Source organism: Aquarana catesbeiana, linkage group LG01 (genome assembly GCF_042186555.1).
Source record: "Aquarana catesbeiana isolate 2022-GZ linkage group LG01, ASM4218655v1, whole genome shotgun sequence".
Classification (NCBI taxonomy): Eukaryota; Metazoa; Chordata; class Amphibia; order Anura; family Ranidae; genus Aquarana; species Aquarana catesbeiana.
In genome coordinates, this window is record NC_133324.1 from 449,426,477 (window position 1) to 449,454,003 (window position 27,527).

Here is a 27,527-nt window from a genome sequence, read left to right on the forward strand (position 1 = left end):
TAAAATAAAAATGTAGGACCCAATATTGTCTGAACATGTTGCTTATAAAATGAAAACACCACCAACATGATTCCCACCACCCTCATCCCAGTCAACCCAATCAGTTCAGTATGTCCAAAAGTGGGATAATCTGTCATGGTCAACATGGCTTATTGTACCATAGATGTAAAAACATTTTACCCATCCAAAAAATCACCTAAGAATGGAAGCTGACAAATGTGTGCAACTCCACACCTATTTGTCACCATGTCTGTATCTGACAATCTCTGTGTTCATCTAACATGGTCTGCATCAATGAGTAGTTTAAAAAGTCTATATATGACAAAGGATAATGCAACCTTCTGCAAAAATTTACATCATAGGCCTGGGCACACCCGAATCCCCTGTGCAGTGTTGGTGTAGCCCCATGCCGGCTGTCTCCCAAGATCTGCCCGCTGGGCTGACAGGTGGCACTGATTGGAGGCACTGACAGAGAAGAGGGGGAGTTTCACATTGAGCAGATCGTGCATCAAGCTGCTCAGTGTAATACTTCATATTCCCATTGCACACGTTCCTGGATAAGCTCTCAAAGTTTGGGTGATGCAGCAACAACCAGCTGGATACTGGTTCAAGTCACAAAGTAGATGTGATCATCACATGCCTGACGAGGGGTCCTGCTTGACTCCGAAACGTTGCACTCTCCTTGTGTTGTGATCATGCAATAAATAATCCATTTGGATGCTAATTTGTGTCGATCCATAGTGTGCTGGCAAAGCTGCTCAGTGTGCGACACGGTCATGTAACGTAACTGCATGCAGGGAAAAAGACCAGCTGTCAAAAATTCAGCGGTGATGTGTGATGTCGGGGGTGGGTGGGACCAAGCAGCTATCAAACACCAGCCAATGGGATGGGGTCTGGGCGGGCTGCTACGTGTATGTGGCTCCACCCCCTTTCTCAAGCAGCCCAATCATTGGCTTGTGTCCGATAGCTGCTTGGTCCTGCCCACCCCCGACATCCCTGCTGAATTTTGACAGCTGGTCTCTCCCTACATGCAGGTACAATACATGACAGTGCCACACACTGAGCAGCTTGCCGCACGATCTACTCAATGTGAAACTCCCCCTCTACTCTGTCAGTGCTTCCAATCAGTGTCGCCAGTCAGTTCCAATCAGTGCCAGTGCCGTCTGTCAGTGCCAATCAATGCCAATCAGTGCCGCCCGTCAGTGCCAATCAGTGCCGCCCGTCAGTGCCAATCAGTGCCGCCCGTCAGTGCCAATCAGTGCCGCCCGTCAGTGCCAATCAGTGCCGCCCGTCAGTGCCAATCAGTGCCGCCTGTCAGTGCCAATCAGTGCTGCCCGTCAGTGCCAATCAGTGACAATGCTGCCTGTCAGTGCCAGTCAGTGCCAGTGTTTCCAATTAGTGCCACCTATCAGTGTCAACCAATGCCACCTATCAGTGCCCATCAGTGCCAGTGCCTTCTATTAGTGCCAATCAGTGCCGCCTATCAGTGGCCATCAGTGCTGCCAGTGACCATCGGTGCTGCCAGTGACCATCGGTGCTGCCAGTGACCATCGGTGCTGCCAGTGACCATCGGTGCTGCCAGTGACCATCGGTGCTGCCAATCAGTGGCCATCGGTGCTGCCAATCAGTGGCCATCGGTGCTGCCAATCAGTGGCCATCAGTGCTGTCAATCAGTGCTGTCAATCAGTGGTGCCTATCAGTGCTACCAATCAGTGGTGCCTATCAGTGCTACCAATCAGTGATGCCTATCAATGCCCATCAGTGCTGCCTATGAGTGCCGATCAGTGCACTGAGTGCGGGGATGGGGCGACGAACTCAGCAGCCAGGCACATTGTCCATGGGGGCCGGCCTGATGGGGCACAACTGAAATCTGTTGAGGTTTATAAATTCCACATGCAGATCTTTAGTATAATAGGTAATCACCCCACCACTAATTTAAAATAAAATACTGGAGGTAAAATAAAAGTGTCAGTAAAAGGCCTGCTGCTAAGCACTGTTATGTGTTACCACACCACAAAAAGAGAAAAAAAAAAAAAAAAAAAAAAGTGCAGCGCTAACTTACTGATCAAGAACTTAACAATAATGGTAGAACCCTCTAATGTATGGAACTCTCAATAAACTTCAATATTACCACAATATCGGTCTCTGCGATACGCAACTTCAAATAATAGGATTTTTATAACAGCTTACCTGTAAAATCCTTTTCTTCAAGTACATCACGGGACACAGAGCCACAGTATGTACTGAATGGGTTATATAGGCACCTCTAGGAGATGGACACTGGCACACCCTAGACAGGAAGTTTAGCTCCCTATATAACCCCTCCCCTTACTGGGAGTACCTCAGTTTTGTAGCAAAGCAATATAAGTGTATTAGAAGAGGGGAGGGTCCTCTGTGTCCCGTGATGTACTCGAAGAAAAGGATTTTACAGGTAAGCTCTTATAAAAATCCTATTTTCTTTTCCGTACATCAAGGGACACAGAGCCACAGTATTTACTGAATGGGATGTCCCAGAGCAATGCTATCTGAGGGGAAGGAGATGCAAACAAAAAGTAGGGTGCAATCAGACCTGAGGACCTTATACTGCTGCCTGCAGCACACTGCGCCCAAAGGCGATATCCTCATGCCTTCTCACATCCACCTGATAGAATCTTTTCTATTCCAATTTTGTGTTATCCTGCAAATAAGCTGCTGCTCTTTGGACTTTGTTTTATTATATTATTCCTTTTTATTTTTAAATCAATATTGTTACTTGGATCTAGTGCGTTTTTTTCCTTTTATATAGCCCTGGTGGAGTGCGCTTTGATTTGAAAAGGTGGAACTTTCCTTTTTAAACCATAAGCTTGAATAATTACTTGCCAAATCCACTTAGCAATAGTAGATTTTGACGCTGCCTGTCCTTTTCTAGGACCTTCAGGCAACACAAACAAAACATCCGTTTTTCGAACCTGAGCAGTCTCCTCTAAATAGACTTTGACCGCTCTCACTACATCCAGAGAATGTAGTGACTTTTCTTCCGTAGAACAGGGTTCTGGAAAAAATGAAGGCAGAACAATATCCTGGTTTAGATGAAAACCTGAAATCACCTTTGGTTGAAAGCTAGGATGAGGACGCAATGCTACTCTATCCTTGTGAATAATTTAATATGGCTCTTTATAAGAAAGAGCCGCCAATTCTGATACCCTTCTTACAAAGGAAATGGCTACCAGAAAAACTAGCTTCCTTGTCAAAAGGAGCAAGGGAATATGTCGTATCGGCTTAAAAGGCTGTTTTTGTAATGCAGACAGAACTAAATCAAAGTCCCAAGGGTTCAGGGGTGCTCTAACCGGTGGATTAAGCTGGTTACCCCCTGTATAAAGCTTCGGACCAAAGAATGCGAAGCAAGCGGACGATGAAACAATACCAATAAGGCCGAGACTTGGCCTTTGATAGTACTCAAGGCCAGTTTAATCTCTAACCCCATTTGCAGAAAAGCAAGGATTCTACCTATGACATACATTCTGGGATGCCAACCCCTGGATTCACACCAGGAAACATATGCCTTCCAGACTCTATAATAAATGACTCTTGAAGCTGGCTTCCTTGCATTAATCAAGGTAGATTTTACTGAACCTGAAAGCCCGCGATTCTTCAGAATGTGGGTTTCAATAGCCAAACCGTTAAATTTAGCATTTGTAAGGTAGGTTGGAACACTGGTCCCTGCGATAGCAGGTCTGGACGTGGTGGTGGGGTCTATGGGGGCCCTACCGCCATCTTTGCTATTTCTGCATACCAAGAGCTTCTGGGCCATGCTGGGGCCACCAGAAGCACCGACTTGTATTCCTGCTTGATCCTGCGACGAAGTCGTGGTAGCAGCAGAATAGGAGGGAATGCATAAATCAGCGAGAACTGATCCCATGGGGTCACCAAAGCATCTGTTCCACATGCGAGTGGATCCCTTGTTCTTGACACAAAGTTGTTGATCTTGTTGTTGAACCTGGACGCAAACAGATCTATGTCCGGGATCCCCCATCTTTGGCATATAGCCAGGCAGATGTCGGGGTGAAAAGACCATTCCCCCGGGAACAACTGCTGGCGACTTAAGTAGTCCGCCTGCCAGTTCTTTACCACTGGAATGAAGATTGCCGATATGCACGGCACATGCTTTTTTTGCCCACGTTAGGATCTGTTTTTTCTTCTCCCTGGGCTGCATGACTCCTGGTGCCCCTTTGGTGATTGATATAAGCCAATGCTGTGGCATTGCCGGATTGGATCCTGACAGGACAACCCTGCAACCTGAACGTCCAGGCCATTAGGGATAGGTACGCTGCCCGAATCTCTAGAATGTAGATGGGTAAGGTCCTCTCGGTTTTGGACCATTACCCTTGGACAGTCGTCTCTTCCAGAACTGCTCCCCAACCTGAAAGGCTGGCATCTGTTGTTACCACCTTTCAGGTAACTGGTAAGGAGAATTTCCCTTTCCGCAGATTCTCGGGTACCAACCACCAACTGAGGCTCTGACACACTATTGGCAACAAATGCATTGGAAAATCTAGCGCCTGGACTTTCTTGTCCCAGGCAGACAGGATACTGTTTTGTAGCAGTCTCGAATGAAACTGAGCATAGGGAACTGCTTCGAATGAAGCCACCATCTTTCCCAACAATCTCATACAAGGGCGAATAGAAGGACCCTTTTTCGTCCTGACTACCTGAACCAGCTCCTTTATGGTGCTGATTTTTGCCTGGGGTTAAAAAACCCCCTGTTCTGGGTTGTATCTATAACCAGACCCAAGTACTCTAGTCTTCTTACTGGTTTTAACGAAGACTTCTCTAGGTTGAGGACCCAAGCTAGGTATTCCAGGTAGTTGACTGTGGTGATCAAGCTTTGGTCTAAGCGGGCTACCGACCGGTCTATTAAGAGCAGGTCTTCTAGGTAAGCTATAATCGTTATACCCTGGGCCCTTAATCTGGCCAGAGGAGGGGCCAGGACCTTTGTAAACACCCGAGGTGCAGTAGCTAGACTGAAAGGTAGAGCTACAAACTGAAAATTACGTTTTTCCACTGCGAAACGCAGATATTTCTGATGAGCAGGGAAAATAGGTACATGAAGGTATGCATCCTTGATGTCTATTGATGCCAGAAGTTCTCCTCCCTGTAGGATGGAGAGTACTGATTGGATTGGTTCCATGCGAAAAGATCACATTTTTAGGAATCGGTTTAGATCTTTGAGATCTAGAATGGGTCTGACATCTCCATTTGGCTTTGGCACCATGAAAAGGTTTGAGGAAAACCCCAACACCTGCTGTTCCATGGGAACCACCATGATTCCTTTTTGCGACAAAAGTCGCTCCAACGCTTGAAAGAGAGATTTCTTTTTCTATGGGTCTTTGGGAACATTTGATCAGAGGAAACGAGGAGATGGGAATTCTCAGAACTCTAGTTTGTAGCCTGAGTTATTGTGTAGACCACCCATCTGTCCTGAAAATACTCCTGCCAGACCCTTGAGAACTGTAGCAGTCTTCCCCCCATTCGAACGAGAGGGGGAGCCCCTTCATAAAGAGGCTTTAGTGTTCAGTCTTGTAGATTTCCTCCCCCAGGACTTCTTTTGTCCCTGGGGTTGACTGAGTTTTACCTCTTGAACCTAACGGTGGAGGCCATTGCGACTGCCTGGAGGCTGATGCCCCTGGCACTGGAGAAAGAGCCCGTTAAATGAGGGACGTTTACTCCTTTTCTTAACTAGCAAAAGGGTACTTTTCCCACTTGAGATTTTTTTGGATATAATTGTCCAAATCATCCCCAAACAGCCTTACACAGAGGAAGGGGAAACCAGCCAGGAGCTTTTTGCATGGCGCTTCGGCTGACCAATTTTTCAACCATAAGATTCTACGCATATGCACCAACCCAAGCGTAAGGCGAGAGGTCTGAAGGATAGAATCTCTGATTGCGTCAACTGCAAAACACAAAGCTGCTGGCAGCTCGGCTAACTCCTGGGCCTGCTGTTCAGGGAAAATCTTGAGCACCTGTTTCAAGTGGTCTCTCAAGTATTGACATACCCCAATTGCCGCCACTGCAGGTTGAGCTACTGAACATGCCAAGGAAAAAATGTTTTTTAACAGGAATTCCAATTTTTTATTGGTTGGATCCCTAAGCATTTGAGCGTTATCCACAGGACAAGTCAAACTTTTATTTACAGAGGATATAGCAGCGTCAATTGCTGGTATACCCCACATCTTTGTAAATTTTTCCTCCATAGGATAAAGTGTTAAAAACTTTTTAGGAGAGAAAAAATGTTTATCTGGGTGATCCCACTCAGAATAAATAAGCTTTTCTAGCAATGAATGAACAGGAAAAGCATGCACAGCTTGAGGAAGCTTCAGTGAACCCACAGAAGAAGTGGGCTTTTCAACCGACTCCGTTACGGGGAGCTTAAATGTGGAGCGGACCATTTCAGTAAGAGAATGCACCAGCAATTTCTCAGCCTGTGAAGTTGAAGAGGGTCCTTCCCCACTTGATTCCTCAGAAGAGGAGTCATCAGTCTCATTCCGGTCCCCTAAGGGGGATTGGCCTCCCCTTTCCCAGAGTTCCTCTGTTTGAGGGTCCTGGGTGGTAGAAGGGGACCTAATGTGTTTTCTTCTACTTTGTGAACATGAGATTAAGGCTACTAATCTTTCCTCTAATCCACTCATGGCTGAGGAAAAAGCCTGCCTGTGTCACCCACACTCACATGCCATCTATCTGTTGTGTCCCCCCATTAGCTGTGTGCACCTACAAAAAGTGCACCCTTATAGCTATGCATGGCCCATGCTGTGGGCGTTGAAACATGCCGACGCCGCGCAAGTGCTCCACCCCCCCTCCGACCACCCCTTCCGCCCCCCCATCTTCTTTCAAAAAAGAGAGATTTCCCGCAAGAGCGGGGGCTCCGTTCCGACCGGTTTGCAGGTGGAGGGGGGCTGAGGCGGAGGAGAGAGGAGGGCAGGTGGATGGAGAGCCGCCGTAATGGCGGTGGCAGCGGTACTGCATACCGTCGACTGACCCATGGCCTCTAGCCTGGAAGAAAAGTTATGGGGGGACATTCCTAAAAGAAAAAACCCCTCACCACATCCTACCTGGACCTTGGGCTCGGAGGAAGCGTGCAGCTTGTGACACAGAGCAAGATTGACAAGCATGGAACAGGTACGTGCTCTTGACAGCCCCCAGTGGCGACTTTAGGCATAGCAACATTTACTTAAAGGAGAAAACCCACAAGAATTAGAAAAATTCCTTAGGAATCTCCCTTACCTTATCCGGCTGCAGGGTTCTGTGGTAAACCAAACAGACCCAATCTTCACCACTCACGGTGGGCTCCGTTAAAAAAACTTCAGGAACTGGGGTCCCTTGTTATCGGGGATCCACACTCCCGGGCCTGTAAAGCACCCCGCCAGGGAAATATGGCTGAAAAAAACAAACACTGGATCCCGGGGTCCAGCTCTCTGGAAACAGAAGCGTTACTGGCAAAACCTTGTTTCTTCGGACACGAGGCCCGGGTACCATTCAATTCGGCCTGGAAAAGACACTTTGAATGGTTCTGGTTGCAAGGCCTGCCCTAGCAAGGATTTCTCCAGTGGAGCTCTGCACAGCACGTCTTTACTCGTGACCAACACCTTAGACACTGGCGAAAAAACTGAGGTACTCCCAGTAAGGGGAGTGGTTATATAGGGAGCTAAACTTCCTGTCCAGGGTGTGCCAGTGTCCATCACCTAGAGGTGTCTGTATAACCCATTCAGTAAATACTGTGGCTCTGTGTCCCGTGATGTACGAAAAAGAATAATACACATCAAACTGAAAATAAGACATACTGTATAAAACAAAACTTATCAGGGATGGTGGAAACCCCTCCTATAGATATTTGCCATACAGATTAACTTCAAGTGCAACAATTTATTAGTTGGAGTGTTCCCACCATTATAGCACTTTGGAATTTTTATTTTTTTAGATTGTTACATTTAATTTTATATGTTTTAGTTACTCTTATGCCCCGTACACACGGTCGGATTTTCCGATGGAAAATGTCCGATCGGAGCGTGTTGTCGGAAATTCCGACCGTGTGTGGGCTCCATCGGACATTTTCCATCGGATTTTCCGACACACAAAGTTGGAGAGCAGGAGATAAAATTTTCCGACAACAAAATCCGTTGTCGGAAATTCCGATCGTGTGTACACAAATCCGACGGACAAAGTGCCACGCATGCTCAGAATAAATAAAGAGATGAAAGCTATTGGCCACTGCCCCGTTTATAGTCCCGACGTACGTGTTTTACGTCACCGCGTTTAGAACGATCGGATTTTCCGACAACTTTGTGTGACCGTGTGTATGCAAGACAAGTTTGAGCCAACATCCGTCGGAAAAAATCCTAGGATTTTGTTGTCGGAATGTCCGAACAAAGTCTGACCGTGTGTACGGGGCATTATAATGTGAATTTTTGCACTTGAAGTTAATTTTCCACCGTCCTTGCCAAGTCCTTGTCTTAATGGACCTTGCTTTGTGCACTGGTGTGCAGTCATGTTGGAACAGGAAGGAGCCATCCTCAAACTGTTCCCACAAAGTTGGGAGCATTAAATAGTCCAAAATATCTTGGTATGCCGACTGGTTCCCTTCACTGGAACAAAGGGGCCAAGCTCAACCCCTAAAAAACAACCCCACAACCTAATCCCCCCTCCACCAAATGATTTGGACTAGTGCACAAAGTATGGTCCATAAAGACATTGATGAGTGAGTTTGGGGTGGAGGAACTTGACTGACCTGCACAGAGTCCTGACCTCAACCCGATAGAACACCTTTAGGATGAATTAGAGGGGATACTGCGAGCCAGGCCTTCTCGTCCAACATCAGTGCCTGACCTCACAAATGCACTTCTGGAAGAATGGTCAAATAATTCCCATAGACACACTCCTAAACCTTGTGGACAGACTTCCCAAAAGAGTTGAAGCTGTTATAGCTGCAAAGGGTGTGCCAATTCAATATTGAACCCTACGGACTAAGACCGAGATGCCATTAAATTTTATGTGCATGTAAAGGCAATACTTTTGACAATATAGTGTATATACAGTTGTGCGCAAACGTTTGCATACCCTGGTAGAAATAGTGAAATGTTGGCATTAATATTGAATGCCAAAAAACTGTCTTTCATTTAAGAATAGCAATCACATGAAGCCATTTATTATCACATAGTTTTTTTTTTATCCTTTTTAAATCATAATGATAACAGAAATCACCCAAATGGCCCTGATAAAAAGTTTACATACCCTGGAATGTTTGGCCTTGGTACAGACACAGAAGGTGGCACACACAGGTTAAAATGGCAATTAAAAGTCAATTTCCCACATTTGTGGCTTTTTAAATCACAATTAGTGTCTGTGCATAGTCAATTCGTTTGTTAGCTCTCACATGGATGCACTAAGCAGGCTAGACACTGAGCCATGCGGAAGTAGAAAAGAACAGTCAAAAGACATGCGTAACAAGTTAATGAAACTTTACAAAGATGGAAAAGGATATAAAAGGATATCCAAAGCTTTGAATATGCCAGTCAATACTGTTTAATCACGTATTAAGAAGGGGAAAATTAGGGGCTCTTTTGATACCAAGCCAAGGTCAGGTAGACCGAGAAAGAATGCAGCCACAACTGGCAGAAGAATTGCTCAGGATACAAAGAAAAACCCACAGGTAACCACAGGAGAAATACAGGCTGCTCTCCAAAAAGACAGCGTGGTTGTTTTTAAGGAGCACAATTAAACGATACTTGAACAAAAAAGAGCTGCATGGTTGAGCTGCAAGTTACTGCGCCAATGCCACAAAAAAAAAAAAAAAAAAGCCGATGAGGCATGTCAAGGTGTTGTTGGGCATATTGTAACCAGGCTTTTTTGTGGAACTTGTACAGTAAAGGCTTCTTTCTGGCAACTTGATCATGCAGCTTTTTTTTGTTCCAGAATCATCATCGTATTGTGCTCCTCAAAAACAACCACACCATCTTTTTCCAGAGCAGCGTTTATTTCTCCTGAGGTTACCTGCGGGTTTTTCTTTGTATCCTGAACAATTCCTGTGGCAGTTGTGGCTGAAATCTTTCTTGATCTACCTGACCTTGGCTTGGTATCAAGAGATTCCCAAATTTTCCACTTCTTATTAAAAGGATTACTAAACCCTCACATTTTTTTTTTTTAATAACAAACATGTCATACTTACCTCCACTGTGCAGTTCGTTTTGCACAGAGCGGCCCCCCGATCCTCCTCTTCAAGGGCGCTAGTAGCTCCTCCCCGCATTGAGTGCCCACGTTGTTCTTGTTCCCCTACACATGGGCCCTTCTTCCACCAAACCGAAAGCTTTAGTCAAAAAGCATATTATTAAAACCAATCACGAGTCTGCCTCCACATCCACTGCAACCTCTAATACCATCCTAGTGGAAGTGAGTGTGGAATCTGGTTCTTAAACTTGATGTCCCTATTCAGAACACTACCCCCGTGACTTCTATAGAAGTACAAAAGGGTATTGGTGCTCAACCAAGCACTATTCCTGTTGTAACAAATCATTTATCTCTTATAGTTTGCTCTGATCCCACTTCAACAGACGAACCCATACCCTCTACCTCTTCTTTTTTAGTGATCACCTCCTTGCCTGCCCCAAAAGAAAACTCATCGAAGAGGTAGGAGAGGCGGAAGACGTAGACACAAAAAGGAGAAAGTAAGCAGACTATAAAGATCTTCAACCTATCCGATCATGTTCTGTCTATACCTGAACAGTCATTGCTGGCACGTGGCCTTACTTTTGCTCCTACGGCATCTCCTAACCCATTCACCCTTTTTCTTGATTCAAATAGGTTTATCAGTAAAGTGACCGTCAAACGTTATTACAATATCCAAGCTACCAAGAAATACAATAATGATTCCGACAGTGATACCATCTCCTCTGGGTCTAGTATTGTTATGGTGGAGGGCTCTGGATGATCTAGAGCAGTGGTCATCACCCTTTTCCTCAGGGCCCACTAACAGGCCAGGTTTGCAAGATAACTGAAATACATCACAGGTGATATCATTTGCTGCTCAGTGATTGCAGTATTCTAGTCTGCATCTCCCCAAGGTAATACATAAAACCTGACCTGTTAGTGGGCCCTGAGGACAGGGTTGATGACCACTGATCTAGAGGATCTATATACTGAGGATCCAGACGACTATGCCGAATTACTTACTCAACATCTATCCACTTCCCCACCGATTCAGCATACTAAATTCAGACCCATATCTATATTTAACCCTACATTTGCCAAAGGTCCCTATGTCCAACGTTTTTACTAGGTCGTTTTTGCTGATATTTTTCGTTTATGTCAACAGTCCACTATGTATACACATACTCCTAATTTGACAGCTGTCGAATATAAGGCCTTCTATCAGATAGGTCCACATACAAAAAAACTGCCCACTGATCCATTGCCCAAGTTTTTGCTTGAAGCCCACGAATTGGTTAAAAAGATCAGCGGAGGAGGGTATTGTTACAAAATCTGAAGTTGCATTTCTTAAACACGATTTTTAAAAAAGGTCATATTTTATCACCTCCCCAAGATACATAAAGACTCAGTAAACCCAATAGTCGCAGCCATGGAAAGCGTTGCTAGTTACTTTTCAATATACATAGATCATTTCTTGCAACCTATAGTACAAAATCTCCCTTCATATATTAAGGACAGTAACCATCTATTGAATATGTTACAGCATTATTCTTGGGAGCCGACATATATCGCTGGCTCTCATTAGACATGGTTTCCCTGTATACCTCAAATCCACACTGTTGGACTACAGGCCATACAGTACTAACTTAATGAGGATCCACTACTCAATCCACGACAAACACATTTTTTGTTGGAAATCCTAGTATACTGTTTAACACACAACTATTTTGAGTCTAACTATATCCAGACCTAAGGCACAGCTATGGGGGTACATTTTCCCTGGCTACGCAAACCTCACTATAGGTTACTGGGAACACCACTTCATTCAAAATAATCCATATGCATCTCACTTAGTTTACTACGGACTTACATTGATGATGTGGTCATCATCTGGGATGGTCCCGAATCATCCATTCCCGCTTTTGTACAACACTGCAATACCAATACTATGGGACTGTCATTTACCTCCGTATCTGATAGTGATAAGCTTGCCTTTTTGGACTTATGAATTATTCCATCAAAACAACATCAACTGTGCACAGAATTACATAAAGTCCACCTCCAGCAACTCCTATTTACATTTTAAGAGTTGTCATCATCCCCGTTGGGTAAACAATATCCCTAGAAGTCAGTCTTGTAGACTTAAACACAACTGTACTCGTATACAAGATTATAACACCCATGGTCATTTACTTAAGACAAAATTTAAAGAAAAGGGTTACCCGGATGAAATTGTTGAAGATGCTTTACAACACTATCTCCACAAAGACCTTAGGAGTGGTAGAAATGCCAAACCCGTTGACAGTTCTCAATCTGTCCGATTTGTCACGCAATTCCATAAAAAATTTAGGAGGATGGAAAAGATCTTTGTAAGACACTGGCCTAATATTGAGGCAGGATCCCCACCTTTAATCTATAGTCAGTGACCGACCTCTCATCACATACAGACGAGCAAAAAAAACAATCAAAGCCCAAATAGCTCCTAGCAAAATGAAAACACTATGCCCCACCACTAGTGCTCCCTTAACATTTTTCAATATTAAAGGGATATACCAATGTAAAAAACCCCTATGTCTCACATGTGCTCATGTGACACATAGGCAGAAAGAATTTTTCTGCAAAGGTAAACAGTATACAATAACAGATTTTTTTACATGTTCTTCTGAATATGTAGTATACTGTTTGACCTGCCCATGCGGCCTGCTTTACGTGGGTCATACCATTCGTACACTTCGAAAACGGTTTGGGGAACATCAGAATCTTGTAGAAAAGGGCATTGATAAACATAGTGTTCCGAGGCATTTCAAACAATTTCACAAACAGTCATCCTTAGGATTAAGCGTTTGGGTTATAGAAGCCATTCCCAAAACATTTCCTACTGCTGAATGTTATAAAAGACTATGCGAGAGAGAAAATTATTGGATTTATTCCTTGGATTCCTCATCACCAGGAGGCCTCAATGAAGGCATTGAAATTAATACTCTATTATAAAACAGAGTAACACTTTAATATTATTATAATAATATCTTCTCTATTAGCCAGTTTATTAATTTTTTTGAGCAATTTAAGGAATTTTTATAAGTTTTAATAAGTTATTTGAATATCCCCATATGACCCTTGTGCTGCCCTTAGGTATATTTTTTGCCTTTCTAATAGGTTTCACTCTAGAGATTATATATATATATATATATATATATATATATATATATATATATATATATATATATATATATATATATATATATATATATGTATATATTTTAATTATTGATTTAATGTACAAATAGAGGTATTTTTATATTATATCATATATTATATATTTTTTTATTATTTATATTAATATGGTTGCTTGCTAGACATAGGCATATCATATAATAAATCATATTGTATACATAATTTCTCCCTATATACAAGTTTTGTACAGGTGTACTTACTCCTCTATATGCATATCTATACGTGGTAAAATATAACCCAAATGACTAGGCCATATAGTTGGTATTGATTAACACCAATTAATTAATATCTAGTGATTGTTTATTATTGATTTTTTTATCATTAATTTACATAAAGTTTTTTACTTAATAGATTTTTTATCATTTCTAAAAATTTTAAAAATATTACCACTATCTTTTCATAGATATACCATTGCCAGATAAATCATGATCCTACTGGTAGTCAGGAGTAAGTATCATAGTCCAATAGTAGCTGTTTATTGGTTAATGCAGTGTCTTAGCCATGACATCGTAGTATTGCTATTATTATTATTATTGTTTTTATGTCGCCATTGTTACTCGTTACGTGAGCCTGTTTAGTATAGCGTGTGTGTGTGTGTGTATAATAACCCCATTCAAAGATGGCCACCAGTGAAGCCTGAGGGAGAAGCACCCATGCTCCGAATGTGAAGCACCGCCTGTTGACCTGACCAGGAACTGATGCCGCCTGTGTGCACCGCTGATCATTGTTCCAGCCATCCGGAAGCGCTGTAAACCAACATTGATGGCCAGATCGCAGACCAACATCTAAGCCAGCGTTCACCCAGAAGTCAGAGTGGATGAACTATATTTCATGCCTGAACATACTACTCTCTTGTGATTGTATTCATATCTATTGTTTACAATTAAAACGGTTTATCTGCTGCACTTAGAGGGCGCTGTTCTTTGACCTTCCCACGTCGGAGAAGGGCTCTCCTTTGGTGGACACCCATGAGGGCGCACTCCCGAGTCCTGCTTCTGCACCTATTGACACAGAAAGCAGGACTTGGCCCCGCCCCCGTGTCATTGGATTTGATTGACAACAGCGGGAGACAATGGCTGTGCTGCTATCAATCAGTACACAAGACACCAGCTAGAGCTGGTGTGCTCGTCCCTGGGGAGAAGAAAACCGGGTTTAAGTAAAACGGAGGCACTGGAGGGCTGCAGCACTACAGGTGTTTCACCTTAATGCATAGAATGCATTAAGGTGAAAAAACATGAGGGTTTACAACCCATTTAACCACTTCAGCCCCGGAAGGATTTACCCCCTTCCTGACCAGAGCACTTTTTACAATTTGGCACTGCGTCGCTTTAACTGTTAATTGCGTGGTCATGCAATGCTGTACCCAAAAGAAATTTGCGTCCTTTTGATGGTATTTGATCACCTCTGCCATTTTTATTTTTTGCGCTATACACGGAAAAAGACCGAAAATTTTGAAAAAAATTGATATTTTCTACTTTTTGTTCTAAAAAAAATCCAATAAACTCAATTTTAGTCATACATTTAGGCCAAAATGTATTCGGCCACATGTCTTTGGTAAAAAAAATGTCAATAAGTGTATATTTATTGGTTTGCGCAAAAGTTATAGCGCCTACAAACTAGGGTACATTTTCTGGAATTTACACAGCCTTTAATTTATGACTGCCTATGTCGTTTCTTGAGGTGCTAAAATGGCAGGGCAGTACAAAACCCCTACAAATGACCCCATTTTGGAAAGTAGACACCCCAAGGAAATTGCTGAGAGGCATGTTGAGCCCATTGAATATTAATTTTTTTTGTCCCAAGTGATTGAATGACAAAAAAAAAAAAAAAAAAGACAAAAAGTTGTCACTAAATGATATATTGCTCACACAGGCCATGGGCATATGTGGAATTGCACCCCAAAATAAATTTAGCTGCTTCTCCTGAGTATGGGGATACCACATGTGTGGGACTTTTTGGGAGCCTAGCCGCGTATGGGGCCCCGAAAACCAATCACTGCCTTTAGGATTTCTAAGGGCGTACATTTTTGATTTTACTCCTCACTACCTATCACAGTTTTGAATGCCATAAAATGCCCAGATGGCATGAACACCCCCAAATGACCCCATTTTGGAAAGTAGACACCCCAAGCTATTTGCTTTGAGGCATGTTGAGTCCATGGAATGTTTTATATTTTGACACAAGTTGCGGGAAAGTGACAAATTTATTTATTTTTTTTTTTTTGCACAAAGTTGTCACTAAATGATATATTGCTCACACAGGCCATGGGCATATGTGGAATTGAACCCCAAAATACATTTAGCTGCTTCTCCTGAGTATGGGGATACCACATGTGTGGGACTTTTTAGGAGCCTAGCCGCGTACGGGGCCCCGAAAACCAATCACCGCCTTCAGGATTTCTAAGGGCGTGAATTTTTGATTTCACTCTTCACTACCTATCACAGTTTCGGAGGCCATGGAATGCCCAGGTGGCACAAACCCCCCCCCAAATGACCCCATTTTGGAAAGTAGACACCCCAAGCTATTTGCTGAGAGGCATGGTGAGTATTTTGCAGCTCTCATTTGTTTTTGAAAATAAAGAAAGACAAGAAAAAAATTTTTTTTTTTCTTTTTTCAATTTTCAAAACTTTGTGACAAAAAGTGAGGTCTGCAAAATACTCACTATACCTCTCAGCAAATAGCTTGGGATGTCTACTTTCCAAAATGGGGTCATTTGGGGGGGGGGGGGGTTTTGCATTCCATGGCCTCCGAAACTGTGATAGGCAGGGAAGAGTGAAATCAAAAATTTACGCCCTTAGAAAGCCTGAAGGCGGTGCTTGGTTTTCGGGGTCCCGTGCGCGGCTAGGCTCCCAAAAAGTCCCACACATGTGGTATCCCCGTACTCAGGAGACGCAGCAGAATGTATTTTGGGGTGCAATTCCACATATTCCCATGGCATATTTGAGCAATATATCATTTAGTGACAACTTTGTGCAAAAAAAAAAAAAAATTGTCTCTTTCCCGCAACTTGTGTCACAATATAAAATATTCCATGGACTCGACATGCCTCTCAGCAAATAGCTTGGGGTGTCTACTTTCCAAAATGGGGTCATTTGGGGGGGGTTTGAACTGTCCTGGCATTTTATGCACAACATTTAGAAGCTTATGTCACACATAACCCACTCTTCTAACCACTTGAATACAAAGCCCTTTCTGACACTTTTTGATTACATGAAAAAATTATTTTTTTTTGCAAGAAAATTACTTTGAACCCCCACACATTATATATTTTTTTAAAGCAAATGCCCTACAGATTAAAATGGTGGGTGTTTCATTTTTTTTTTTCACACAGTATTTGCGCAGTGATTTTTCAAACGCATTTTTTGGGGAAAAAACACACTTTTTAAAATTTTAATGCACTAAAACACACTATATTGCCCAAATGTTTGATGAAATAAAAAAGATGATCTTAGGCCGAGTACATGGATACCAAACATGACATGCTTTAAAATTGCGCACAAACGTGCAGTGGCGACAAACTAAATACATTTTTAAAAGCCTTTACAGGTTACCACTTTAGATTTACAGAGGATGTCTACTGCTAAAATTACTGCCCTCGATCTGACCTTCGCGGTGATACCTCACATGCATGGTGCAATTGCTGTTTACATTTGACGCCAGACCGACGCTTTCGTTCGCCTTAGCGCGAGAGCAGGGGGGACAGGGGTGCTTTTTTTTTTTTTTTTTCTTTATTATTTTTTTGCTTTTTTATCTTATTTTTAAACTGTTCCTTTCATATTTTTTTTTTTTAAATCATTTTTATTGTTATCTCAGGGAATGTAAATATCCCCTATCATAGCAATAGGTGGTGACAGGTACTCTTTTTTGAAAAAATTGGGGTCTATTAGACCCTAGATTTCTCCTCTGCCCTCAAAGCATCTGACCACACCAAGATCGGTGTGATAAAATGCTTTCCCAATTTCCCAATGGCGCTGTTTACATCCAGCAAAATCTAAGTCATAAAATGCTCGTAGCTTCCGGTTTCTTAGGCCATAGAGATGTTTGGAGCCACTCTGGTCTCTGATCAGCTCTATGGTCAGCTGGCTGAATCACCAGCTGCATTCTCAGGTTCCCTGTTGAGACAGGAGAGCCAGAGAAAAACACGGAAGACGGGGGGGGGGGGGCATTCCCTCCCACTGCTTGTAAAAGCAGTCTAGAGGCTCATTAGCCGCTAGGATTGCTTTTACATGAAAGCCGACCGCTGGCTGAAAAGAATGATATCAAGATGATACCTAAACCTGCAGGCATCATTCTGGTATAACCACTCAAAGTCGTGAATGGCGTACCTGAAGACAAAAAAATGGTTAACAATAAAGCACAGTAAACGGTAAAGTATAAAAAATTGCAGACCTGAAAAACAAACATGATAAAACATAATAACAATAAAACATTGAAGAATAGAATACAGTAAAAAAGAGCAGAACAATAGAGAGAGAGAATAGAGAGAGAGAGAACAATAAAACGACAACTATTTTTTTTTATTTTATATTTTTGTATGTGTTTTTTTTTTTTTTTTTTTTTTTTACACTTTTTTTTGTAACTAACTTTTATAACTGTAACCGGTTCCAGGTTCGGGTCTCTCAAAATGTGATGGCATCTTGGGAGACCCTGTGAAAGTGTGTCTAGTCTGTGCAGTGCTGTACCCTACGCTAATACTCACCTAGTGAATGGTAGCGTTCAAAACATTCACCAATGCAAAGACCAGGATTGTCAGGACAGGAGGGACAATAATAGCGGGTGTCACGCCTATATCCGCGCTTGCTGCAGACACAACATCTTTTTTGGGGGGGGGTTTGTTGGGTAGGGGTACTCGGGAGGACATAAAGAAAATGCCTCTCATGCAGCCGACTGCATTTGGTTGGGGATGTGAATGGGGGAAGTACGGGCTCTGCAGAAGTGGTCGGTTCCCAATTAGGATTGGCGAATGCAGCAGGAAGGGCACTATGGGCACGACGGCCTGTGTTTGTCTTTTTGGTGGCAGCGGGACACTACTTGTGCTTGCCACCTCACCAGCTTGAACTGCACTTATGGGACTCGCCACGTCACCAAGTGTTACTGCAGTGCTGGTTTGACTATGTCCGGGGTGTACTAGGCCGCTGGTGCTTGCCAGTTCACCAAAACGCTACCAAAAAAACTGTTAGTGATCGCAGGGATCAGGCCTGACTCTGCAAACGCTGCAGTTATGCGTTTAATGTTTTGTAAGTGACAGTGATCAATCGATACTGCACTTGGGTGGGCTGGGCCGGGCGGAGGGGCAAAATGCAGGTGCTAGCGGATATCTGGGCTGATCCCGCTAACACTGCGTTTTTGGGAACCCTAAACGTAGGACTACCCCAATATCAGCTTGCGCGCTTACAACTCATCCAAAACACGGCGGCAAGACTGTTAACAGGAAAAAAACCCTGGGAATCCATCTCCCCCTCCCTAAAGAGCCTACACTGGCTAACCGTGAAGAAACGGATCACATTCAAGACCCTCTGCATCACCCACAAATGCGTACAAGGAAACGCCCCACCATATCTCCGCGAGAAAATAAAACACTACACACCGAATCGCAGTCTTCGATCAGCTAACCAAAACCTCCTTACCATTCCCAAATACCGCTACAAAGCAAAGGGAGAACGAAGATTCGCAGTCCAAGGACCTCAACTATGGAACGCTCTTCCTACCAACATCCGCATGGAAGAAAACCACCAGGCCTTCAGAAAAAAAACTAAAGACCTTCCTTTTCTGAGAAGCTGACATCAGAAAATGCATCCAGCGCCTTGAGGCGATTCAGTTCGCATTTGCAGCGCTTTATAAATCATTCATTCATTCAAACTGCTGGAGACGCCAGTATAGATCTGATCGGATCAGATATTGATGCGTTCAGATAGTATACCACTAAGGGAGGCGTATGCTGCGTGCGTGGGTGTTAGCGGTACTGGCGCTAATCTGACGCTGCCTGGGGCGACACATATCACCGCCGGGCGATCAGGGGGCTAAACCTTTATTCGGTAATAAACGGCGGGTGCCCTGACACTATGAAAAATAAACGAACTAACCAGCGTCACCCGTGACGGTTATACGGTGATCAGTGGTGAAAGGGTTAACTAGGGGGCAATCAAGGGGTTAAAACATTAGATAGTATATGGGGGTCCCTGTCGCTATAAAATGCTGACGGCGAACCTAAATATTTACGTTCCTAACTAGCGTCACCAGTGACACTAATACAGCGATCAGAAAAATGATCGCTTAGCGACACTGGTGACAGGGGGTGATCAAGGGGTTAAAACTTTATTAGGGGGGGTTAGGGGGGTACCCTAGACCTAAAGGGGGCTAACACTCACTGTCCTACCACAGTAACTGTCACTAACTGACACCCTGCAGTAATCAGAAAAAAAAAAAAATACTGCTTGGTGTCAGTGTTACAGGGAGGGGTGATGGGGGGGGGGTCGGGGGGGCGATCGGGGGTGTTTTGTGTGCCTGGCATGTTCTACTGTGTGTGTGTGTGTTGGTGCACTTACATGTCTTCTCTCCTCGGCGCTAGAACGGAAACTGCCGAGCCGAGGAGAGATGACATCACATCCTCTCCCTGAGTGTACTATACACAGGCAGGGGATGTTCCTCATTGGCTGGGAGCGATCGCGAGGGGGGGCCACGATCGGATGGTCTCCCCCTCGTCTCTCATCGCTCCTAGCCAAATGCCGACCGCCACTGGCACCGGGGGGGGTCCCGATCGGACCCCCCGCCCGCGGGAAGGCAATCACGTATGGGTACGTGATTTTGCCTGCCCGTGCCATTCTGCTCACGTATATATGCGTGAGGCGGTCGGCAAGTGGTTAAGTGACTAAACAGTACTGACTGGCATATTCAAGGCTTTTTCCTTGTTACTCAGGTCTTTTGAATGTTCTTTTCTACCTCCTCATGGCCCGGTGTCCAGCCTGCTTAGTGCATCCCTGTGAGAGCTAACAAACTCATTGACTATTTATATACATACACTAATTGTGATTTTAAAAGCCACAAATGTGGGAAATCAACCTTTAATTGCCATTTTAACCTGTGTGTGTGTGTGCCACCTTCTGTGTCTGTACCAAGGCCAAACATTCCATATGTAAACTTTTTATCAGGGCCATTTGGGTGATTTCTATGTGATAATAAATGGTTTCATGTGATTGCTATCCTTAAATAAAAGACAGTTTTTTGGCATGATCAGTCACATTTTCAATATATATATATATATATATATATATATATATATATATATATATATATATATATATATATATACACACACACACACACACACGCACATGTGTGTTTGAGCTTTGGGGTGCACACCCTAATGCAATAGGTTGCGCACGCCTATGATTTACATGGATATTAAAAGATAACTATGGCTAGCCATACACGTTTCGTTTTTTGGATTGAGGAATCTTCCCTGCTACCTGACAGGATGTAGTGATTGTTCGGCCAAAAATTTATGAGCTAACTCCCTTGATTTTTCAGTTGACTTTTGTTGAGCCACATGGTGTCGACAGGGCTGCTTGTGGCTCAAATTTTGACGGCAGAATTGGACAAAATTCAACCAGCGTATGGCCAGGTTTATGTACATTGTAAAAAAACATTAACTTCTTGTCTTGTAATATATAAGATATTCACACTAGATGCAGACGGTGACGTCGATGGCGCATGTGCTCTGAAGGTCCAGCATACTGCGCCAGGCCTTCAGAGCTCCGTGCCGCAGCCGAGAGCGCCCACATGCATGCATCATGAGTGACGTCATTGCGGCCCCAGACATTTATACAGCTGGAGCTCACAAACCCCAAAGGAAGACCGGGGGAAGATGGAAGCCCGGTTAGCGTAGACAGCGCATCACTGGAGGGCTTTGTTTTAAGGTATTTCATAACGTGCTAGTATGCGATGCAATATCTGAGGTCAGAAGCCCATAATACAGGGATGCTATTTAATTCAGAGTCTCCAATGTTGCAAAATGGCAGGGAAAGATGCTGAATCACACTTTTTAAACTGGAAAACCCTTATATATGTTGGTCTCCCTTCCACACTATTTACAGGTAACATTACATATAGAAAATACAGAAACATTTTCTTGAAAAGGATAAGCTTACCTTTAGCAGCATGTTACACGTTAAAACCATATTTTGGGTGTAAGGTTTAACAGGGCTCAAAATTTCAAGTCCTGAGCTACTAGCCAGGTCTCAAGTGGTACACGCCAACCAGTTGCCCCACCCAACCCCTACTATGCCCCACCCCTAATTCCACCCCTAAACACGTCTTCATAAATTAACTCATGAAATTACACTTAAATGTTTTATGCAGAATTAAGTTATAAAAATAAATATTAACTTTATCAGTATAAAGTCAAAATAATATAACAACTTTATCAGTGCCTATCAATGGAGCCTCACCTGTGCTCAACAATGCCGCCTACCTGTGCCCAACAATGCCGCCTGCTTGTGCTCAACAATGCCGCCTACCTGTGCCCAACAATGCCGCCTGCTTGTACCCAACAATGCAGCCTACCTGTGCCCATCAATGCCGCTTCACCTGTGCCCAGCAATGCCGCCCTGCCTGTGCCCATCAATGCTGCCCTGCCTGTGCCCATCAATGCAGCCTGCCTGTATCCATCAATGCAGCCTGCCTGTGCCCAACAATGCAGCCTGCCTGTGCCCAACAATGCAGCCTGCCTGTGCCCATCAACGCAGCCTGCCCGTGCCCATCAACGCAGCCTGCCCGTGCCCAACAACGCAGCCTGCCCGTGACCAACAACGCAGCCTGCCCGTGACCAACAACGCAGCCTGCCCGTGACCAACAACGCAGCCTGCCCGTGACCATCAACGCAGCCTGCCCGTGCCCATCAACGCAGCCTGCCCGCGTCCATCAACGCAGCCTGCCTGCGTCCATCAACGCAGCCTGCCTGCGTCCATCAACGCAGCCTGCCTGCATCCATCAATGCAGCCTGCCTACGTCCATCAATGCAGCCTGCCTGTGTCCATCAATGCAGCCTGCCTGTGTCCATCAATGCAGCCTGCCTGTGTCCATCAATGCAGCCTGCCTGTGTCCATCAATGGGCTCTACCTGTGCAGGGGAAGAGAGAGGAGTGCAGACGGCTGGATTATCAGAGAGCGGGGACATCGCTGTAACAGCTTACATTTCAATTGCCGCGTGTTCCCGCAGCTCGCCGTCACATACAGCCCTGCCTCCTGGCCTGGGGACTTTGATTTATGTCACACGTCCCGGGATTGGACGTGTGATCTGTCTATCAAAGTATCGGGGCCAGGAGGCGGGGGTGTATGTCATGGTGAGTGCGATGAACACAGGGCAACTGAAATGTAAGCTGTTACAGCGAGGTCCCCGTGCTCTGATAATGCAGCCGCCTGCACTTTTCTCTTTTCCCCCTCCGTGATCGATGGGAGAACGGCTCCCATTCAACCCCGCATGCCGGCGGTACTCGCCCGCCCCCTGCTTCCAGGCAGCCCACCCTCGCCAGCCCTCATTTTCCACTCGCAAAATGAGAGTAGGTGAGTGGAAAATTTGAGGGCTGAGGTAGAACATGCTCCAGCAGCCCCACTCCCTCCACGCCCCCGTGACAGTGGGGGGGGGTTCCTCTCCCTGCAGTGTCTTCTCAAAAACAGTGCAGCTCACACAGCAGCATCATTAATTCACAGCAATCTGTAAATGAATGAACTACAAGTGCTGTCTTCCACCACGGCAGATGGCTTATAGTTCATATATTCTTCCTGCTCTTTAGTAACTGTCTGCCAGTACAGAAGGTATGGGTAGACAGCTGTAGTGAGAGTCTGCAGGAGCCTAAGATTGCACCTGCGATCTACTGATCATAGAAAAAAAAATAAATGCACATTTTGTTTTCTGCAGAAATATGTTTGTTCATTATTTGTTTCCCAAAAGATAAACTTAGCCTTTAAAGTTTTCTGCAAAACAAGGAAATCAAGGTGTTCCCTTTAAGTTTATTCAAGATAAAAGTACCTTCTGCAATGTGTACTGTACAGTATCTCCTGTATTTTTCTTTGGAGTGCTGCTCCTGACATTTTCTTCTTTGCCAAGTCCTAAGAGCAACTCTAACAAAAATAAAAGGAAACAAAAATTACATACGTAGAAATATAAAAAGTCACTTCATACAGAAGCCACGATGACAAGTTTGTTATGTCATCACAAAAACAATGAGAACTCTACCTATTCTGAATAAATTGATCTATTTTCTTGTCAAGTTTTTGGACAGTCTCTAAGCACTGACCTTTTTCAAAGTCTAGTGTCATACAATTACAAAGCCTTTGGAACATCATAGTTATTTCCTTTTTTTGTTATACAGTACGAACTTTACAAAGGTACAATGCATCTACAGGTTAAAGATACTGTACTTTTATTCCTGTTTTCATTCTTTTATAGACTGCACCGTCTTTTGCCTTGAAAGCAAAATTCATTGCCTTTTTATCTATAGTCTCAGACAGTTTTATTCTCCGGGTCTTGTCCCCCTGCTAGGAGGATCAGAGTGATTGGTGAACAAAGCAAATCGTAACAGAATTAGGATGGAGTAAAACTTTAAACCTCTTTTTTCCACACATTCAGCAGACGTTTATTTCACTTTGTAGGATAAAGCACATCGATTAAGAAATGTGTAACGTGAACTGTTTGGGTCAGAGCCTGTCCATCAACCAGCTTTGCCATTTAAGAAGTGAATGAAAATACATGGCATTAATGTATCACAATTACTGGTAAAAACTGTAACTGGAAAGAAAGTGATATTGTAGTAAACACAAAAATACAAATACAGACATATGACAATATTACCATCTTTAAAAATTGCATGGATAACACAGCAGGTTTTGTATCTTCTAACAAGGCCAAGAATAAAAAAACTGGTCAGTACAAAATGTAACCTTTTTTTTACTATTAAGGCAGTACAATGAACAAGGATGATGTGAAGAAGCTAGTAACCCACAGGAGCCAGATTTCACTTACTATAGCCAGATTAATGCAATTCCGGTTAGCTGCTCTGAGTTACTGCACTTTCCATGTTGCTGTCTCAATTGCTAATACTAAACACATGAAAAAAATGTAAAAAGTAAGTACACCCCAAGGAAATTGATGGCCTTTTCAAAATATTTGAACCGGAAAACATTGGATCTCGATTCAAATACTGCTGATAGATAAAAGGTGATATTCTTGAACACATTTTCTAAATTAACAATTCTTTCCTTGTAGTACAGCATACATTAAGGAACACAGGATTAAAGTGGACGTAAACCCCACTCAATAGTATCTGTGTGCTGTGAGTGCACGTGTACTGTGAGTACCCGAGTACTGCGAGAGCACGTGTGTTGTGGGTGCACGGGTGCTGGGAGTACGCGAGTGCACGTGTTCTGTGAGTGCACGAGTGTTGTGAGTGCACGTGTGCTGCAAGTACTTGTGTATTGTAATGTTGAGTACCTGTGTATTGTTGAGTATTTTAGTGTCAGGAAGCTAGTTGTTAGTTAATTTGGACAAGTTATAATCCCCAATTCCCCATTAAATTAGTGGGTATGATGCCCCGTGGGTGTGGAGATACGACTCAGTCTGCATCTTGTGGCATGTATGCGTTCCTTGATCATCCAATAAAGGGCGAATACTGCTGTGCAAAATGTAAGCATGTTGTTTCTCTGGAAGCAACTGTCAACACTGCGAAGACTCCATACTAAAGGAGAGTTGGTATCATACCCGGCAGGTGCCAGTACAGAGGTGGGTGGAGATAAAGAGGGGCAGGCACCAAAGCAGAGTAGATGGATGATAGTCAGGAAGGGTAGAGGGGAAAGTGCCAGGGAGGCCGGTCCTGGGCTGGAACATCCCAATGAGTACGCCCCATTGACATTGGTAAAACCAGTCAGGGACCAGCATTGCTGGAGCTGAGTGACTCCTCTAGCTGCCGGGGGAATAACTCCTCCAGTGAGGGTGGGAGTAAAGTCAAGGGAAAGGAAAGACAGATTCTGGTAGTAGGGAACTCAATTCTTAAAAGGACAGAGAGGGCAATCTGTCACAAAGACCTGAAGCGCCAAACTGTATGTTGTCTACCGGGCTCTCGGGTTCGGCACATCACGGATCTGGTGGACAGATTACTGGGAGGGGCTGGGGAAGACACTGCTGTCATGGTGCACGTTGGCACCAATGACAAAGTCAGAGGAATATGGAGTGTCCTAAAAAACGATCTTAGGGACTTAGGAGCTAAATTGAGGAAAAGGACCTCCAAGGTAGTATTCTCAGAAATACTACCGGTACCTCAAGCCACACCAGAAAGGCAGAGGGAGATTATGGAAGTAAACAAGTGGCTGAGGAGCTGGTGTAGAAAGGAGGGGTTTGGGTTCCTGGAGAACGGGGCTGACTTCTCAGTCGGTTACCAGCTCTTTAGCAGGTACAGACTGCACCTAAATGGGGAAGGTGTAGATCGGCTGGGAGTGAAGGTGGCCGAGAAGTTAGAGGGGCTTTTAAACTAGCTGATGGGGGAGGGTCTAGAGGTAGAGATAGTCAGCACGGAACAAATTCCTGAGGGTAGTATTGGGGGCATTAGTGGTAAGTTGACTAAAGCACCTAACCCCGAGGTAAGTACAGTAACAAGTCCTATTTGCAAGCTCAGAACACCTAATAAGGAGATAGTATGCAATGGTCTAAACTACGTGGTATGTTCACCAGTGCCAGGAGTCTGGCAGACAAAATGGGAGAACTAGAGCTAAAGTTGTACGAGGAGGATTTCGATCTTGTAGGAATTTCAGAGACTTGGTTCAACAGCTCTCATGATTGGCTGGTAACCATTCAAGGGTATTCCCTATATTGCAGGGAAAGAGAGCGTAAAAAGGGGAGGGGCGCGCCTGTATATCAAAAATGATGTACAAGTGAATGTGAGAGACGACATCGCTACGGGAACAAGGGAGGAGGGGTAGAGCTTCAAAGGGAGGAAACTAAAGGGAAAGTAATAAAGGGAGTATGCTATAGGCCCCCTAACCAGAGGGAGAAGGGGGAGGTGGACCACCCATCACAATTTGGATTAGCGGCAAGGATGGGAAGTGACATTATAATGGGGGGTTTTAATTATCCAGACCGACTGGGTGGAAGGAACCACACATAAAGCTTGCCATTTCCTAAACGTCTTCCAGGATAATTTCATGGGTCAGATGGTAAATGCACTAACTAGAAACAAAACGTTACTAGACCTACTGATTACCAACAATACAGACCTGATTACGGATGTGGAAATACGAGGCAATTTAGGAAACAGCAATCACAGGTCAATTTATTTCAGTATAAATCACACAGATAGGAAACATAAGGGGAATACAAAGACACTGAATTTCAAAAGAGCCAACTTCCCTAAACTACGATACTCTAGAAGACACTAAATGGGATAAAATCTTAGGAACAAAGAACACAAAGAAATGGGTATGCTTTAAGGACCACGGCTATGGAACGCTCTACCTACCCACATCCGCACGGAAGAAAACCATCAGGCCTTTAGGAAGAAAATCAAGACATACCTCTTCTAGGGAGCTGGACAACACAGGAGAGATCAAGCGCCTCGAGGCGATTCAGTTCGCATGTGCAGCGCTATACAAATCATTCATTCATAAGAGCATATTAAAAAGGGTATTAGCCAGTGCATCCCAATGGGAAAAGTCCTGTGTGTCTTAACTCCAAAGTAAGATTGCATATAAAAGCAAAGGAGAAGGCCTTCAAAAAATACAAGGCTGAGGGATCATCAGAATTCCAACTTTACAAAGAATGGAACAAGAAATGTAAGGGTGTAATCAGGGAGGCTAAGATAGAACACAAAAGGCACATAGCGGAGGAGAGTAAAAAAAAATCCCAAGAAATTCTTTAAGTATATAAATAGTAAGAAAGGGAGGTCAGATCATATTGGTCCCATAAAGAATGATGAGGGGAATCTGGTTACTAAGGATGGAGAGATGACGAAGGTATTATTAGTATGCATGTAAACGCCCCCTTTTTTTCTATTTTACTTGTCTGGCCCTTCATACATCGTTAACCTCTTTAATAGGCTTCTATACATATAGAAGAGAATTATGCTTCAAATATTT

At 43.9% G+C, this 27,527-nt stretch overlaps 1 protein-coding gene across 2 annotated transcripts in view; it reads right to left on the reverse strand.

Moving 5' to 3' along the window:
* The window catches only part of CNTLN (centlein), a 584,642-nt gene that overhangs the window by 250,009 nt on the left and 307,106 nt on the right, over positions 1–27,527 (reverse strand). For both annotated transcript variants that reach the window (XM_073636639.1, XM_073636630.1), the window contains one exon: positions 23,434–23,525. In XM_073636639.1, coding sequence (XP_073492740.1) covers positions 23,434–23,525 — 92 coding nt within the window. The remainder of the gene's footprint in view (positions 1–23,433; positions 23,526–27,527) is intronic.